An 18,296-nucleotide genomic window follows, 5' to 3' on the forward strand; every position below is an offset into this window, starting at 1 on the left:
TTACTATCGATTTGCATCGATTTATCAATCAACATTTATCTTTCTGTTTGAAAAATCGAACACCTAGTGCCATACCACTCAACCGATATGTCCTTTTGCACCAAGTTATTGAATATTGCTTTCAGTAACAGCGGGACTGCATAAATTAAACTATCTGTGTCGACCGTCCACGTTTGATATCAAGAATGTCTTTGTCTAGAGGTCTTAGATTTATCACCTTTGTGAGGTTCCACTTTGTTAGAGTCTGCTATATACACTGCACAATGGTTGATTAAGGTTCCAAGACAAGAAATTGACCTTTTTAAACTAACAATTCTCTGGTGGTTAATAAGTTCAAAACCCCAGTAAATTATATATTTTCCGAAAGCCTAGAGATAGGGGAATATTTTGGTCATCATAGTGTCACCATAGTTTACATAACTATCGAGTGACAGGTAATTTGCATAACCTTTCAAAAATCAGTTTTCCAGATGTTTTGTTTCAATGCTTTGAGATTTGTGGCTGAAATTTGTGTGTGTGCAAGCTGTCTTAAGAATCTTCCAAAGTTTATCTCAGAATTTTTTTAGACCTTCTTTTATGCCAGAAAAACTTTCAGAGCGGTGAATTTAACCCTAGTTGATTTCTTTAAAATTGTGCTCCAAAAAAACTAAGCAAGATATAAAAAATCTGAGACACACTTTGGAAGAGCGTTGTGACAGCTTGCATTCCAGAAAGTTTGAGTAAGATATTTTGAAGTATTGAGACAAAACATAGGGAAAACTGATTTTTGAAAGGTTATGCAAATTACCTGTCACGTGATAGTTATGTAAACAATGGTGACACTGTGGTTACCAAAGTGTTCCCCTATATCTAGGCTTTCAGAAAATGTATAATTTACGGGGGTTATGAGCTTATTAAGCTTCACAGAATTGTTAGATTAAAAAGGTCAATTTCTTGTCTCGGAACCTTAAAAGGTGTGAAATGATGTGACAGATTTCATGAAAGAATTGATCTGAGATCTGAAATCAGTATCTTGCGTGTTTATCAGAAATCATAGAAAAAATGAAAAACTTGTCACCGTTTGTGTAAACGTTGAAGATGAGTTATTTGTTATGCTTTGCATTGAGTGATTTTAATTTGTGTAAACATCTGTGCATTATATATAGAGGAATCTGTTTTGTAAAACACCACTATAAAGTTGAATTATAAAACATAAGTTTGTGTAATCTTACTATTATGACAGTCAAAGAGGCACAAAAGATAAAAGATGAAAAGGACAGAGACAGATTATTTTCATTCTCAACACCATTGACACCATCAACACCACACCCAGTTGACCAGCCCCTACCACAACATGCATCAGTGACACCTCCAGGTGTGGGCACTTCTCATATATCACCGCAAATTCAATCCATGCATGACAAAGAAGATGATGATTTAGGTGAGTATAACCAATCAATTAGTTAAATTGACTAACCAATCAAGAGAATACAGTGTTACTGTGAAAGTTAGCTGTCTAATCCAAAATTAAAATTGTTGCAACAACCACAAAGGTACAGACACTGCCACAACTTCATGCACAAGTCAAGACAAATTTTGCAATAAATTTGCTGCTTCCTTGAAGAATAGTAAGGCCTCAGAGATTTAGAGAATTGTTCCTTGATGTTGCTGCTCATACCTCTGCAGACTGTGATTTCTTTTTTCAACATTGCAATTTTTGTCAACACTGAGTGGCAAATTAAAAACTAAGAAGAAATTAGGATGAAACATCTGATTGTTTTCCTATGACAAACTGGCAGCTCATCTCAGGGCAGCAATAAAGTGGGTAAGATTGTGGAAGAAATGGATGGAGGAACTACAGGAAACAAAGGAAATTCCAAGTCCTATAACACCAAGAAGTGAAAGCCCTGAGGTACTTGCAGATGGTGAAAGGCATGAAAAGTATAACAAAGTTGTCAGATCTGGAAGTCTCAGACCTCATGTGAGTATACTCCTGTTGTGAATAACTGTAGCATTTAGTGATTCATGTTTGAATGTGTAACACTAGAGGTTATTTGCTTTTAACATTGAGTACTTTATGTATAACAGTGATTTAATATTAACAATTGTTTCAGCTGTACATTTATTAAGGTAGAATGTGTCTAGGAAGTGAAAGACTTAAACTTTTGCTCAAACTTTCCTGAAGGAATCTATCAACCAGTCTCTTTCAAAATCAGAATAAAAATTGGATGTCACCGCGCAAATTTGGGTACTAGATAAACAAATAACCCAAGATTTTTAGATATTTAAATTCAAAATGGCCGCCATTCCTGTTTTAACTCTCTGGAGAAAAATAAAATTTTTGAATTTGGAAAATCTATTCAAATGAAGTTTTCTCACGCCAAGAGCTTTAAAATGAACCCCCACAAGTGGTATATCAGAAAAGAATTTTAAAAGTAGGGATTTCAGAATCCCATATGACCGCCGTATGAACCAACGTACACTGTACGATCTGATCGATTTTTAGCTCATATTTGGTTTTAATATAAATACCAAAAAGAGCTCATATGATGAGTCTGAGTGGCGTCTGTATGTCTGTATATTTGTGGGTATGTATGTGCGGATGTATGTCCGTCACACACAAAGGCTCCCATACCGCCAAAGCTACCGTCTCAGTATTTGATGTACAGGTAGATGTAGGGGTTGAGATGTGAATTTGTTCAAATGAACACATCAGTGTCAAAAATGTGCAAATGAGGTAAGAAAAAGGGAAATACTGCAAGTGTGCAGGAGTGGTGGCAGTGAACTGAATCAGCCCACACATCTGAATAAGAGGATTTTGACCTTTAACCTATTTGTATGCAGGGTACCTATTATGTTTGGGAATGGTAGCAGTAACTGAAACAGCTAATTGGTCATTTCCTGTCATTGTTTATGAACTGTGACATATTAACAGATCTGCTGAAACCATGGATGTCTATTTTATAATAATAATAATAATAATAATAATAATAATAATAATAATATTTTATTGCATAACAACACACTTCGGGAAGTGCGGTAGAGCAAAACAATCAAACATTACACACATGTTCAGGTAAGACTGCTGCTGGGGATGAATCTGTAGTGTAAGAAATATACCTTAAAAGAGGCTTCTTGTCCTCAAAATTCATGATGTACAGGAATTTCTCTCTGTCACTTAAATATTCAAAGTTCTCAAATGTAATTTCATACTAGTGAAAAGATTATTTCTATAATGAACATATTTGTCACACTTAATAATATAATGAAATCATCTTCTACAGAAGACTTACAAAAAGTACAAATTCTCTCATTTAACGGGATTCTTGGGACTGACCTTCTGCCAATCTCAATTTGTAAATTATGATCAGAAATACGAAACTTGGTAATCAATTTCCTGCAGTTAATATTTGTAATATCCATCAAGTATTCCTCAAAAGTAAATAAAGTTTTAAATTTTCTGTACGTTCTTAGTTTATTTTGTCCACACTCTGAGTCCTTACATCATTATGTAAATCATTAATCCATGAGACACAATATCTTTCTTTCAGTTCTCTGTGAATTGTTTAACAGTGAAATTAATGTTACAGATATTGACCAGATAGATCTTCCACTATAATTATCCAGAATATATTTAATATACTCAAACCACTGGGAGTGGTGCTTAGCAGTTGTATATGCAGCACATAGTAGAATATCATCTGATAAAACCAATCTATGCCAATATTTTATCATATGTAGTATAACAGTGAACTGGATGGGGTATCTACCCAATTCACCAACAATACCAGCTCGTGGAGCTTGTTTAGAAACACCAAGTAAATACCTGTAAAAGGAAAACTTACATCATTCATAAAATTCTTCTTATCATTGATTTCGTTTCCCCAAATTTCACATCCATAAGTCATAATGGTACGATCAAACGATCAAAAAGGTCTAATGCAACTTTGACAGGGAAACCATTATTGTGAGACATTCCTTGTATAGGCTAAACAAAGCTTTTGTTGCTTTTAACTTGAGGTTGCGAAAATTGCCCTTAAATTTACCATTGGGAGTTATTACAAAGCCAAGGTAACAGTATTCATTCACCAACTCAAGTGGTATACCATTATAAAGTAAGGTAATATTTTTGAGAACCCTGTTAGTTTTATTAAAAATAATCACCTTAGTTTTCTTAGTACTAATTGTAAGCTTCCATTTTGAACAAAAATGATACAATTTATCAAGACAACTTTGTAATCCTGCTTGTGATTCAGACATTAATAGCAAGTCATCTGCATACAAGAGACAACTAATAGAGAGTGTACCAAGTTTGATAGGGCAGTCATTAACAGAGTCAAAAATCCCAGGAAGATCATTCAAATAAATATTAAATAAAGTAGGACTTAAATTGCAGCCTTGCTTAACCCCAATATTGGACATAAAGTTGTCAGTAAAACTGTTATTAGTTTTAACACAATAACTGACATTCTCATACATAGACTTAATAAGCATGTAAAAATTCCCATTGATACCATAGTTTTTAAGTTTCCAAAGCAAACCAGTCCTCCATACTCTATCGAAGGCCTTATGGAAATCAATAAAGCAGCAGAACATACGTTTGTGACAGGGCATACAATCTGTTCCCTTATCTGAAGAATACAAATATTTGTCAACAGCTGATTTTAAGACAAAAACATTATCTGCAGTCCTTCTCTTAGCTCTAAAACCAGACTGGAAAGGTGTATTAATTCCCTTCTTATTCAAAAAGGTAACAAGTCTACAATTAAGGGCAGAAGTAAAAAGCTTAGCAATACAACTATTGATTGAAATACCTCTATAATTAGAAGGATCATTCTTGTCTCCTGATTTGTAAATTGGTACTATAAAGGCAGTTTTCCATGAATTTGGAAAGCTGCCTGATCGAAGAATAGCATTGAACAAATAACAAAGTGAGTTGAGAAGGGAATGGCCCCCAAATTTCAACATCTCGTTTAAAATACCATCCGTTCCTGGGGATTTCCCAGACTTTAATTTGCAAAGTACTTTTTGTAATTCTGAATTGGAGAAATAGCAATTTAAGATGGGACATAAATTTTCATTGTTGCTCATTTCTAAACCAGTTAAATCAGTAACAACCATTTTCGACCACGTGTCTATTTCAGCAGAATCAAAATTGCCTAACTTCTTAAAATGTTCATACCAAATATTAGGGGAGATGGAAGATGCTCCTTTCTTTTCTGTGTGCACCTCTGTTACTTCTTTCCAAAGTTTCCAGAAATCAGTACTTTTGTTAGTATGTGCATTTTCTAGCTGTGCAATCTGATTCTTTTTAAAAGTAGATTTTTTGTGTTTGATCAACTTTTTATACTCTTTCTTCAATTTGAAACATTTGCCACGGATGAAAGGGTCACTAGGAAAGCGACTCAATAACTTACATGCCTCACGCAAGTCCTTCCTTGCTAAATAACAAGATTTATCAAACCAACTTTGCTTTTTTGCCCTTGATTTCTTGGTTTTCACCCTTGGTGTAATTTTTCTTAATGAACTGTCCGAGACTTTTTTAATAATGGACTCAAAGGTAGCAACTGCATCATCACAAGATGCTGTGTCACAAACAGAATTAAATTGGTTAAGCTCTTTCTGAATAGAAGGGCAGTGAAGGCGATCTATAAATCTTTGCTTAGAGTCATCATCCCATATGTATCTACCTGGGCAAGGTTTACATACATCTTGATTGTTAACATCAAACAAATCAGAATTAACTCAATGCAGAAACCTATTGGGCAATGATCAGAAAGATGCGTAAAATCATACACTCTAAAATACTGAACAGAACTAAGGAAATGTTTAGCAACAATACAATAATCTACAATGCTGTGACCATTACTCTTATAGCAAGTGGGTTTTCCATTGTGATCGCCAATCGTCCTACCATTTAAAAATTATTCTATTAGTGCAAGATGCGAGGTATAATGATATTCACATATGCAGATTACATTAATGAGCATTGTTTCTGTATTAAAATTCTATGCTAATGATCCTTAATCAATGTGGAATATTCATGTACCTCGATCTTGCATTGTATAGAATTAATAAACTATTTTCAATACACATTTCAATAAGTTGTCTACCAAAGTTGTTTTTACAAGAATTCCCATCATCCATAGTAAACCTCTCATTAATGTTATCTGGTGTATAATCATCAGGCACAGGACTATACATTATATCATCATATTTTATAAAATCCTGCAGATTGCCTGATCTGGCATTAAAGTCTCCCAATAGGATGATATCTCCAAAACTAGAATAATACAACATTTCAGATTGGAGAATCTCAAAATAGTCATTAGTTAAGTGCATAACAGATCCTTGTGGAGGTATGTAAACACAACAAATAAAAATGTCTTTTTTCAATGCAAAAACATTCTTATCAAGCTTAATCCAAAGAAGATCAGAAATTTTAGAACCCAGTTTGTGAATGCCCACTTGGAGATTAGATTTAAAGAAAACTATACATCCCCCAGCAGCTCTCTTACCACGTTTGTGACGCGTTTTACGATCGGATCGAAAATAATTATAACCATTTAAACTTACATTACGTGAACTAGAAAGCCAAGTTTCTTGAATACAAGCAATATCAAAATTGCAAATAATTCGTTCAAAATCACAGTCTAAACACTTGTTAGATAAACCTTGTATGTTCCAACTTCCAATATGTAAAAACGAACGCTGAGATTTAACATTGATAAAACTGTCTCTTTGTGCAGTAAAACACATGACCAACACAAAGATTAAAAGTAGCAAATGCCAATAGTGAAGATTTAGCAGCAAAATCTGCACAAACTAGCACGAAAAAAGTTCGAAGAACTGTTCAACAACCTAGTACAGCCGTAAGTGCAAAAATACAAAAGCAGATGGTAATTTGGTAAAGTGGCTGAATTCAAGCTGGTTCCAGGCTAAAGGTGAGGCTACAAATAGTGATTTACAAAGGTGAAAGTATCAAAAGAATTCTGAGGCAATAAAAGATAACAATTAAGGGCCATTAAGATTCCCTGGTGTAATTAATAATATCGCCTCTGGAAGTAATCCCTGTAGCCAGGATTACTTGTGTACCTATACCTTGAAGACAAATGACCATTCCCAGGTAAGTTATCATGTACGTTTGGGTCATACCCATGTGATCTGATTGCCCCTTCTGAATGCATGTATCTGTCATACACACGTCGACGACTTTGATCCCCCCTTATATATGCATGTACTGACCATTTAATATCACCAACCAAAAGGCGAGTACCCTCTGAATTAATGTGGATACCATCAGCATGATACATATGGTTGCTTGTGGCTCTGCTAAGCTTATTATGCATTACAAAGATGCATCTATCAAGGGACGAGCAGGCTTTCATTACACAATCATTGATGTAAGTGATGCTATTGTTAAGTACTGAGTACTTCCCCCAAAAAGGCAAAATACTCGATACAACAACGATCGCATTAGGACACGCATTTTTAGCAGTGTGACATAGTGAGATCAAACCATCAACAATATCATCTTCGTGTTTATAACCAACATCATTTGTACCGATATGAACAATAATTTTTTCTACAAATTCTTGTTCAGGTAAATTTCGAATGTATGTGTACGCCTCATCGATATTAGTAGCCCTTACTTTGATCGACTTTTTATTTCTATACAACATGTCAGGGTTAATATATTTTATCTGAGAGTCACCTAAGATGATCACATCATGGTTCAGCTGACTTTTTCCAGCGTTGCCGTTACTTGCATCGTTGTGTCTGTAATCACGACGCCAATCCGAACTACGGTCGGTACTTGGAAAGGCTGATCGAATTGGTACACGTGGAGAGAATGGTGGTTGTGATCGCGGTTGACGCGGCACGCGTACATCAGAAGCTGGCTGTGGTGACGCGGAGGGAAAGTTTGTATTCGCGGCCAGTGTATCAGAATCGATATTGTCCGATATCGCGTTTTGCGTGATAGAAACATCATGATCAGACGACGTGGACACGAATGTAGCAACATGTACAGGAGTCTTACCGACAATTCGGTCCGAATTTACTCGAATTTACTCTTTACTCGAAGGAGGGCACTCGGAGACGGAAGGAGGCGGCGTGCGCAAACATTCAGCATATGACTTCACCGTACTCACTTTTCCTAACCTAGTGTCTACGGCAGTAATTTTTTCATCGACGTACGAAAGTTTGCTCGTGATATCATCCACTGAACGTGCAGTTGTACTATATTTGTCTTCAATTTCGTTACCTTTTTCTCTAGAGTAGTACGTATAGATGACAACTGCCTCTTCAATTCACGCACCTCTGCGATGACCCTATCGTGACACTGTAATTCAACAGCCTTTTGCGTATCAATCAGTTCACTCTGAAAACGATCACATACCGACCGTACGTCTTTTTTCAGAGTAGCCACTTCTTCGAAATCCATGGTAGAAAGATTCTCTGCTATGCATGTTGTTAAAGTTGACCTTCAGTACCTAAAGTTTCAGACCTTATTTACTTTTGTCATTCTTAATTTTCTGGTTTAAATATTTCTTGTTATTTTTCTGGTTGTACTGTGCAGAAATTGTCATAACATCAACGTATAATTTTCCTGCACTGAACAGATAGAAATAACACTTATTGTTGATCTTTGGTATGTACCAATTCTGATCAAATTTGAGCGACACCGTATAATTGCGGTATTTTTAAACCTTTCATATTTCACTTTCTCGATCTCGTAAATAAAATTAAAATGTCAAAAAAATTGAGTGAACTCTCGTTTCTTCGAGCTTCTAAACTTTTATCTGTTGGTGTCGTTCTTTGATATCTTTCTCCCTCCGGGAAAGTGGGCCAAAGTCTGTCTGTGCATGACTTCAACAATAAGCGGCACCGAAAAGACGTATCTTTAGTAAACGAAAAAGCCAGGATGTAGCCAATGGTGTAGAGCTTTTAAAATTGCCTCAGATGAAAGCAAATAAAATGAACTGTAAGATGATATGTGAAATGTAGGGTACATCATAGCCAACATGTAAATATATTCAAGTCAAAGTCTTCCAGAAGGTTTTACTATTCTATACATCGCAGGTATGGATTTGTGTTGGAAATAATCAGTTAAGATCATCATTTTTACTAGTTACAGAACACATTTTTGGTAAATTTTATTAACGAGATCTACCCTGGCTTTTTGAATGAAAATTTCTTCTCATCATGACTGAAGTTGTAGTACGGTGATCGGGCGCAAAAACAGCCGGCCACTGTTCAACGCGAACAATGCACGATCTGCTTAGAGCTACGGTTTTCTCTCGGCACTGTCAAATTTACTCCCTCATCATTTTCCGTTCAGAAACATGAAAACAATAGGAACAATAAAATATTCTTCACTCCTATGCTATTTTTCCGAGACAGGATTTTTTTGGTTTCATTGGGAGACAAAAAATGGTATAGCTCGTTAACTCATAGCTGTCAATGTCATTTTCAGAACGGGTTTCGTTGCCAGAGGCCGTTCTGATTTGCCGTGTACGTTTTTGAGCCCTATGTACGATGAAATGTGGGTTTTAGGCTGTAAATTACTCACGAAAGGTATATTAATCTGTGAATATTCCTATTTTGGTGTTTTTTTCTGCACATGTTTGCTTTTTAATCGGCGAATTTTACATTATCGACACAAACTACCGGGATCAACTGATCAAAGCGTTCATTTCTTTTTATTTGTAAAATTATCAACACTCCAAAGCCAGGGAAATATATTCATGTCAAATGTGCTTTTTAGTCGGCGTTTGTCAATTCTGTTTGGTAAACTCTTTTAGGTGGTCGCTCGATCAGCTGATCGTTCCGTGCATGAGACTGAGTTGACCTAGTTTCCTGAACTGTGTTCAAACGATATTAAGTTCTTGATTCATTGATGTCAAATAAAAAGGTTAGAATCACGCTATCAAATGGATTTTGTTTCTTTTGTCAGAATCATTTGCATTTTTATAATTCTTTTTTTCACTTGAACCTTCAGATAGCATTTTAAAAATAAATTATATATTTATAACAGTATAGTATATGATAACATGCATGCAACTCGAAGATTTACTGGAAGAGTTACAAGACTGTTTGTCATGTCCAGAAAATGACACGTCTTCCAAGTGACTGCCGTTATCTGCCTAGAACTGAATACCCATGAGTGTTCTTTCCTAGATTCTAAATTGTTTTTCTTTGTATTTCATAAATCTGTGATATATATATATATATATATATATATATGTATATATATATATATATTTATATATATATTTATATATATATTTATATATTACGAGCATGGCAAGTTGCACGAGTAGATGAGGTAGAGCTATGATTGTTTCAAGGAAAGGTATTTTATGTAAAGCAAACTAAAAAGGAGTGTTTTCTTGTCCTTCAATAAAGCCATTTTAATAGTTGACAGCAGTACCGATAATGTGATCTTTCCCAATTTGCTTAAGTTGCATGTGTATGTGGTGCGACAATGTCTAGTCATTCAGTGAGTATGTCATTATTTCCAGGCATGTCATACCAAAGTTTAAAATGAAATTCTTGTCAATGGACTACCAGGGAGTTGCTGTTGTAAAAATAATTAGCTAGCAACTGTATTAAGTCATTTTATTCATCATTTATTTCTGCTCAACACAGGCAAAAAAAAAGGCTGATCCAAGGCTTTGAGTGATGTCAATTGTTGCTTACTAGAAATAACTGTATTTACTTTTTTTAGTTGTAGTGATATTAGCTTTATAACGTTTAAAAACATCACAGGCACTACAGAGTCCTATTTTTACTTACTACAGAGTGACTTAACTGATTTTCAGGGACTTGCCAGTACTAAAACAAATACTGCCACCAAGGAAATGTCAATTCTATATGGCCGCCTTTGAAATCCAATATGGCCACCATACTTGCTATATAAAATGCTAGTTTTTGCCATATTTGACCTCCTTGGAAATTAAACTGTAATTTAGATTTCAAAAACTAAGGCCATTATCTATATCTGCAAATATATTTCAAATTCCATTACAATAAGATGAATCCTGATTGAGATACGGATCATCAAAGATTGCAAAAATCCAAATTTTCCCATGGTGCCGTGCAAAAAAAAAGACTAAGTCAGATAAAGTTTTATACAAGTTTAGTTAAGCTTGTGTAAAAGTCATAGAATTAATCTTTCATGAATCTTGCAATTTTTATAAGAGTAGGTAAAATTCTTTGAAAAAATGAAGAAAGTACTTGTAAATATCAGTATTATTTGATGTTTCTGATCCTGCAAACTTCAGAAATTTGCCTTTTACGACATTTTTAAGGACATTTTGACGGAAAATTGGCAAATTTTGACCCATTACAATGCACGTATCTTGAAAACCGATTTTGATATTTTTTTTTATTATTACTTGCTCTGATACATAAATATTTCTATCTATAAAAGAAACAGCCATCTTGGAGTTAAAATTTTCACTGAACTCCCTATTAAAAGTTTGAAAGTTTGAATATCTGTCCCCCGGGTGTGTTCTACCTTAAGTGTAACAGTGACAGTTTGTGAGGTATCTGACATTTGTCACTTCATTTGTCACATTGATTTTGATTGATTTGTAACTTACATTGATATGAATGTAACACAGAGCTATTTTTGTGTTTTATTCCTTGATTGGTGTGAGACATTCAGTGATTTGTTGGCAACAATTGTACAAGTCAAGCACTGAATTTGTAGATTTGTAACTCCTTACCATAACACAGAATGATGTGTGTTATATGTGTTTCCTTGTTTTGATTTCATCAGGAGGATTTACGAAGAAAAAGTCAAACTCAAGAAAAGAAAACAAAAAGGTGTGTATGCACAACATTTTGACAACTTTAAATGTCTAATCACAGTAAATTGAAGTCCATCCATAGTATAACAAACATTAGACCTGGTTTTAGCCATACATGAAACTGATGTGAATAACCACATTATGTGTTTTTGGTTTTTTGTGCCCAAACTAATAAATCCTGTTTCAAAATGACCCACAATATGCTGCCCGGAGTGATTGGCGTTTGTGGTCCAGTACGGTGCACTTACAGTACACTGATTGGCTGGACCCTTTCTCTCTGGTCTCATTACTATGTAATCTTCTCACGACACTTTTAACCGGTTCCCTTGCATTCTTGTATTATCCTCTTTCTGAAGTGTGTTCTGCTTTGTAATAGAGTGTCCCATTTTCTGGATACCTTGGTAGCAACCATTTATTCAGAATGTCTGTACCTGTTACATGGTTCATTCACAATGTAAAAAACAAAGACTGAAAGCCGTGTTCACCTAAGAAACATTCATTCACATTCATTCATTCAAATTGTGCATAGTTTATTTGACTCTGCAGGCTTTGTGGTAAAGGCTGGGGAATCCAAAATCCAAAATCAAAATGCCTTCAAATGCCCTCTTCTGACTTGCTGTAACTTTTAAATCCCCTGTCAAAATAAAACCTGCCTGAATTTTGAAATGAACAGATTTTTGGTGTGCATGTATCTTTCTCTTCCACAGAAGGGAGCACTGGTTTGACATATTTTCTCAGACAGGAAAACTGTATCTTGTAAAATAGAACAAAGCAATCACTTATTGAAGGTTTTGTAACAAGATGACTTCCCTAACCTATCAGAAAACCTGAACATAATAACATAAGTTTATAAAGGGGACATTGGCTGTACCTTTTGGCGAATCATGTATGATTTGTTCTGTGTATCAACTGCAGTTTATTGTTAAGCTCTTCACAGCATGCTTGAATAACAAATATTCTATTGGGCAAAATACTATATATATGTGTAAAGACTGTAAACATTGTTATTGATGACAAGTGAATTCTAGTCCGACTTGAATTCAAGTTCGAACAATAACAATGCTGACTCTACACATAAGGCTGTATTGATAAGCTTAAAACTGGCCTGTTCATCATGCGTCAGGGAGTAGAACAAGAAACTGCAGTAGTTACACAAAACAAACCTCCAAAAATATGCCAAAAATCACTGATCAATTGACAATCCAACACATATTTCATATCAATCAGAGAGTTCCCGTTAAGTCCCCTAATCCCTTCAAATGCCCCAACATACTTTTGATGTGTACAAATCCCCTGTCAATTCTCCTGCCTCTTTAATTTACGACTGTCTTTGTGTTATAATCTGTGTTTAATGAAGAGGTTTGACTTATTTGTTGCAATCACAATATTAGTGTGTATACCAAAGTGATAATATATTTAGGAAAAAAAAATGGTATGATAAAGCCACCAACAAAAAGATATTGTGTTGTTTTAGGGCTTCTGCCCAAAAATGAGAGGACAACTTGCATTCTGTTGTTTTTTGTTTTGGTTCCAATCAGTCAGTCAGTCTACTTTCCCCAAGTCCAAACATATAGTTAACAGTTAATTTTCATGTGTGGTGCTGAATCCTGGTTATTTGAATACTGGTCGAGCGTTAGTGCACCATCTAGCAATTTTAACATTTTTTACAGACCATCACTTCATCATTGATCTTCTGCTCCACAGAAATATAAAAAAAGGTTGATGCAAAGGCTGTTGTTGGAGGGACCTAATCTTGTTCCTTGTACTCTGTATGATAATGGTCAATGCTGTTATTGGAAAATTTTACATCTTTATGATACATCTCCAAGAACTCAAATTCAATAATGCCTGGATTGCGTTATCCTGAATGCTGTGAGAAATTCTTGTTTGGTGTCATTTCAGAAGGCACATCGGGTACAATACTGTGCCGACATTGACAATTTCATTTGTGTACAAGTGGTGCTGATCTGTAGCTTAGGATGTTGAAATTAACTTTATGTACCCGTTCTTTTTCGTAGCTTTAATTTGCTCAGATACTTTTCATATGTAAAGATTCTTGATTTCGTCAACTTAGAAGAGTGCAGCTGTAAAATTTGTTGATTGAAACTAAATTTCTGTCAGTTCCCCAGACAGAAGTCACCAAGATCTTTCTGTTTTACATGATCTTTTTAGCTCTCTACCGTAGACTTTCATATTTTCCTTCCTACTGCTAATCCTTTAAATCATGACAAAGTATTCTAGACATTATGCTAGTCTGTTCTTCTTCATCTCATGTGTAAAGCAAAATCATCTAGATGTTCCATGAAAGTTTAATCCTGATATAAAATTTTCAGACTAATTCATTCTGCAATTCAGCTTGTCACATTCTGTTAACCTCTCCCTCCTTCCATATTTTCTTTTATCCCTCTTGGATCTAATGTAGTCACCTGAGACACACCAGGTCTGTAGAGTAAGTGTCCATTCAACTTTCTTTTCCATTTGTAACCATAGACAAATTTTTTATTTTTTTTCTTTTCTGATTGTATATATATATTGTATACAGGTACTATATGTACCTACCTAATACGAGTGAGTAACCTGTTAGCGAGAGTGGGTACAGCGCCACCAGTGTCAGACTTTCACTGCTGAGAATCTCGCGATATCTGACGAGATTCATTAAAGAGTTTGACTTGCAGACAACTGCACATTTTCTGTGTCTGCCTCATTGATATTTCTTTTCAAGCTTTTGACAGCAGTGAACGTTGTGGTCGAGTAAACTGTAGATGTATACTCTCCTTTATTTTAACAGGTATGTTTGGCATAGTATTTCAGTGATTTTGCCGAGTTTTGCTAAGTTGAAAGTTTGGATGAGATCGCCGCCCATGAGGAGACGCGCCATGTGTTTCATGAGCTATTTTTAGTGACTGTGCAAGTGAACTTCTGATGTGTCGATCGATGCATCTAAAAGACTTATATATAGTTCTCAGTCATTGAAACGGGACAAGTGGCTCCAGCAATAGATGTAAACAAATCGTCTCCAGTGTTGGTAAAGTATCCTAGCTCATTTCTGCTCGTTATTGAGAAAAGGCCTTGTAGTTTAGTGTAGTGGTGAACGTCAATTCAGATCAGCTGTTCAGTTTTTCATGAATGTGTTGAAACAGTACGCCAAAGCTTTCATGGCGTTGCTTTGTTGTAAGAGATCGTTGATTTTCGAGATTCATTAAAAAGTTTGACTTGCAGACAACTGCACATTTTCTGTGTCTGCCTCATTGATATTTCTTTCAAGCTTTTGACAGCAGTGAACGTTGTGGTCGAGTAAACTGTAGATGTATACTCTCCTTTATTTTAACAGGGTTTCCCCTTACACTGGCTACATAATTTGGCGCCGAAATTTGGGGCTCCGTTGCAAAAGTGTTGCAGTACACAAGCATATGGTGCCCTATGAAGTTTATGTCGCAGTGTTTGACAGGTGATGTATCGAGCATTATCTCCATGGTAACTCCAGTCAACTATTAAAGTGAACCACAAGTTGTACGTCGCTGAAGAGAAATAAAGAGGTTTGAACTGAACTGTTGCTGTGCTAGTTGAAAGTACAAGAGAGACTCTGTAAACTATATATTTTGTTTTTTCTACGATAAATACCTGCTCAATATCTGATTGACATACTTGTGTTTTTACAAGCAATGATGGATACCCCTCCACATACCTGTACACCCAGCGAATTTAGAGCCCTGTTGGACCATACGGTTTATATTAAGGGCATTGCAGGGAGTGCTACATGTGCGGAGTTGAATGAATTCCTGTCATCTGTCGGTACAGTCAGCCATATTGTCAGGCCGGTCAACCCAGAGTCAGTTAGTCGTAGTGACCATGCTTTCTGCCAGTTCACTGACAAGGCCACAGCTCAAGAAGCAATTGTGAAACTTAATGGCCGACTGTTCCTGAGTAGCAAGTTGACAATTCTAGGGTGCCTGTCAGTTTGTACGATAGACTCCGATATGAGGCCACACCATCAGCATCTGACACCATACCCAAGACAATGAGCAGCAATATGACATCCAGACCAGTCGTCATGCCAACCAGGTATACACCCTGTCAAAAGTTACAGTACGAGAGTGAAGTAACCAATGCCGGTGACGTCGACCAGGCAGAATTGAACCGCATGATCGAAGTTCTGCGTAAAGCTGGACATGAAGTAACCCCTGTCAGTCGGCAATCTGGTATAGGAGTTAAACCAAAGTATGGTAGCCCAGCAGTGTCGTGTCCAGTTACAACTGACAAGTCCACAGTCATGCTACCAGCTGCATTGTTTCAGCCACCAAGAATTTCAATCTTTTCTGGTGACCCAAAGAATAAAGGTGACTCAGACTTTGAGTCATGGAAATACGAAATTGAGTGTTTGCAGAGAGATGGAACACATAGCAGGGAGACGCTGGCCACAGCAGTTAGGAAGTCACAGTGCGGAGATGCAGGTAGAGTTGTGATGCACATGGGTTTAGATGTAACCATTGAGGCTATCCTGGAAAAGTTGAGTGGGATATATGGTGTGGTTGAAACTGGTGCTACTCTACCACAGCAATTTTATAACAGCAAACAGGAAGAGAAGGAGACAGTGGCTGGATATGGATGTCGCCTTGAGTTAGCAATTAACAAGGCCAAGGAGAGAGGTGGTATAGCAGCAGTGGCGGTGGATGAAGCTCTCAGAACTGTATTTTGGAAGGGTTTGCGTGATGAACGAGTAAAAAATATTGCCAGACATCGCTATGATAAGGCAACATCGTTTGATGAGTTGCTCCGCATCGCCCGCCTAGCAGAACAAGAAGTGAAGGAAACATTTGCGTATGCCAAACCTGCATGTGCTGGTATCTCCAATCAGACCATTGTCCCTGAAAAGGCAAATGCTGTGAAGGAGGACTCAGTAGTAAAGGAAATTCAGCAACACATGCAGTCTTTGGCAGCCAGACTTGACAGGATGGAGGGTAATGGTACGAGTTCAGACGCTAACCCTCAAGACATGCCCTCACAGCAGGGTCGTGGTAGAGGTAGGCAAAGAGAAAGAAATCTGCCTGAACAAAATGCTGGCACAAGAAGGAGAGGTAGAAGTCCAGAAGGAACTGGCCGCATCCGGGGACCTGTAATTTGTTACAGATGTGGTCAGGAGGGACACATAGACAGAGGTTTCCAAAATCCCAAGATGGTGGACAACGCCCCTTCTGTTCCGAGCAATCTGGTCAGTTAAACCCCAAGCTGCCTCCACTGGCGGGCGGGTGGTAGGCAGAACCAATGAGCAAGCCCAAGCAAACGTCATCGTTCACCGTCAATCAGTACTCAACCGCATTGTGGGTGATCCTAATGAAGAAAATGCATTCATTAATGGGGTGTGCTACCGCAGTTTAATTGACACTGGTTCTCAGGTAATGACGGTCGGTGAATCATTCTACAAGAACAATTTGTCGTCATGCGAGATACATCCCATTGAAGAGCTGTTAACCATAACTGGAGCACAAGGTCAGGTGGTGAAATTCCTGGATACATAGAGGCTGAGATCTCCTTTCCAAGAGATGTCTTTGGTACTGATGAGACTTACAGTGTGCTGGTGCTGGTTGTATTGGATACAGCTTACAACCAAGAAGTACCATTGTGTGTTGGCACCAACCTCATTAACTTGTACAGGAAGAGTTCCAGGTTGTGCAAACAAAAGGCTTCATCTGTCCAAAGTTTGAGGATATCAGCTGCTGTCCAGGATGCTTACAATCACCTTGTGATGCCAGGGACAATCTCTGTGGTGAAGAAGGTAATCTTGGTGTGGTGAGAGCCCAGCTGCGGCGCCCAGTTAGAGTTGAACCTATCAGCATTGTCAACATTATGGGTAAAACTAAATCGGGCCCTCAGGGAGATGAATACATTGTTACTGTCGAACCCAGAGGGACGAGACAGTTTCCAGGTGGTCTTGTTGTCAACCCATCAGCCCTAACTATGAAGTGTACCAGAAAAAAATGTAGGGTACCCATGCAATTGCAGAACTTTTCTAACAAGACAGTAACTGTTGGGCCAGGGGATGTGATTGGTGAAGTTCATGCTGTTACGTGGGCCGGATCACCTTCACAATACCAGCTTCAGATTCAACAACAGATGACGGCCGCCAAACAGGATAGTAATTGTAGTGATCACCTGAGTGCTAAGGTATCACCAGGCAGCAATATAGACTTACACCACTTGAGTGCTACTCAATATCAGCTGGCCCAAGAGCTACTAGCGAGGAAGTCTGATGTATTCTCAAAACATGACAATGATCTTGATTATTGTACAGCTGTACAACATGAGATACCACTCAGTGATACCCATTCTATTCGTGAAAGGCATCGCCACATATCCCCTGCCATGTATGATGAAGTGAGGTCCCTCCTCCAGGGTATGTTGGTAAGTGGGGCCATACGCGAGTCAAGTAGCCCATGGGCAGCCCCCATTGTGCTTGTCAAGAAGAAGATGGGTCAATTCGCCTATGTGTTGATTACAGAA

At 37.2% G+C, this 18,296-nt stretch overlaps 1 protein-coding gene across 1 annotated transcript in view; it reads left to right on the top strand.

Moving 5' to 3' along the window:
- The first annotated feature begins 1,050 nt into the window (after positions 1-1,050).
- Positions 1,051-18,296, top strand: part of LOC139128987 (rho guanine nucleotide exchange factor 11-like) — a 32,308-nt gene continuing 15,062 nt past the window's right edge. The window contains exons 1-3 of the mRNA XM_070694664.1: positions 1,051-1,420; positions 1,779-1,960; positions 11,768-11,814. Of these exons, the coding sequence (XP_070550765.1) occupies positions 1,216-1,420; positions 1,779-1,960; positions 11,768-11,814 (434 nt within the window). The 5' untranslated portion in view covers positions 1,051-1,215. The remainder of the gene's footprint in view (positions 1,421-1,778; positions 1,961-11,767; positions 11,815-18,296) is intronic.

This window comes from Ptychodera flava, unplaced genomic scaffold (genome assembly GCF_041260155.1).
Source record: "Ptychodera flava strain L36383 unplaced genomic scaffold, AS_Pfla_20210202 Scaffold_83__1_contigs__length_492613_pilon, whole genome shotgun sequence".
NCBI lineage: Eukaryota > Metazoa > Hemichordata > Enteropneusta > Ptychoderidae > Ptychodera > Ptychodera flava.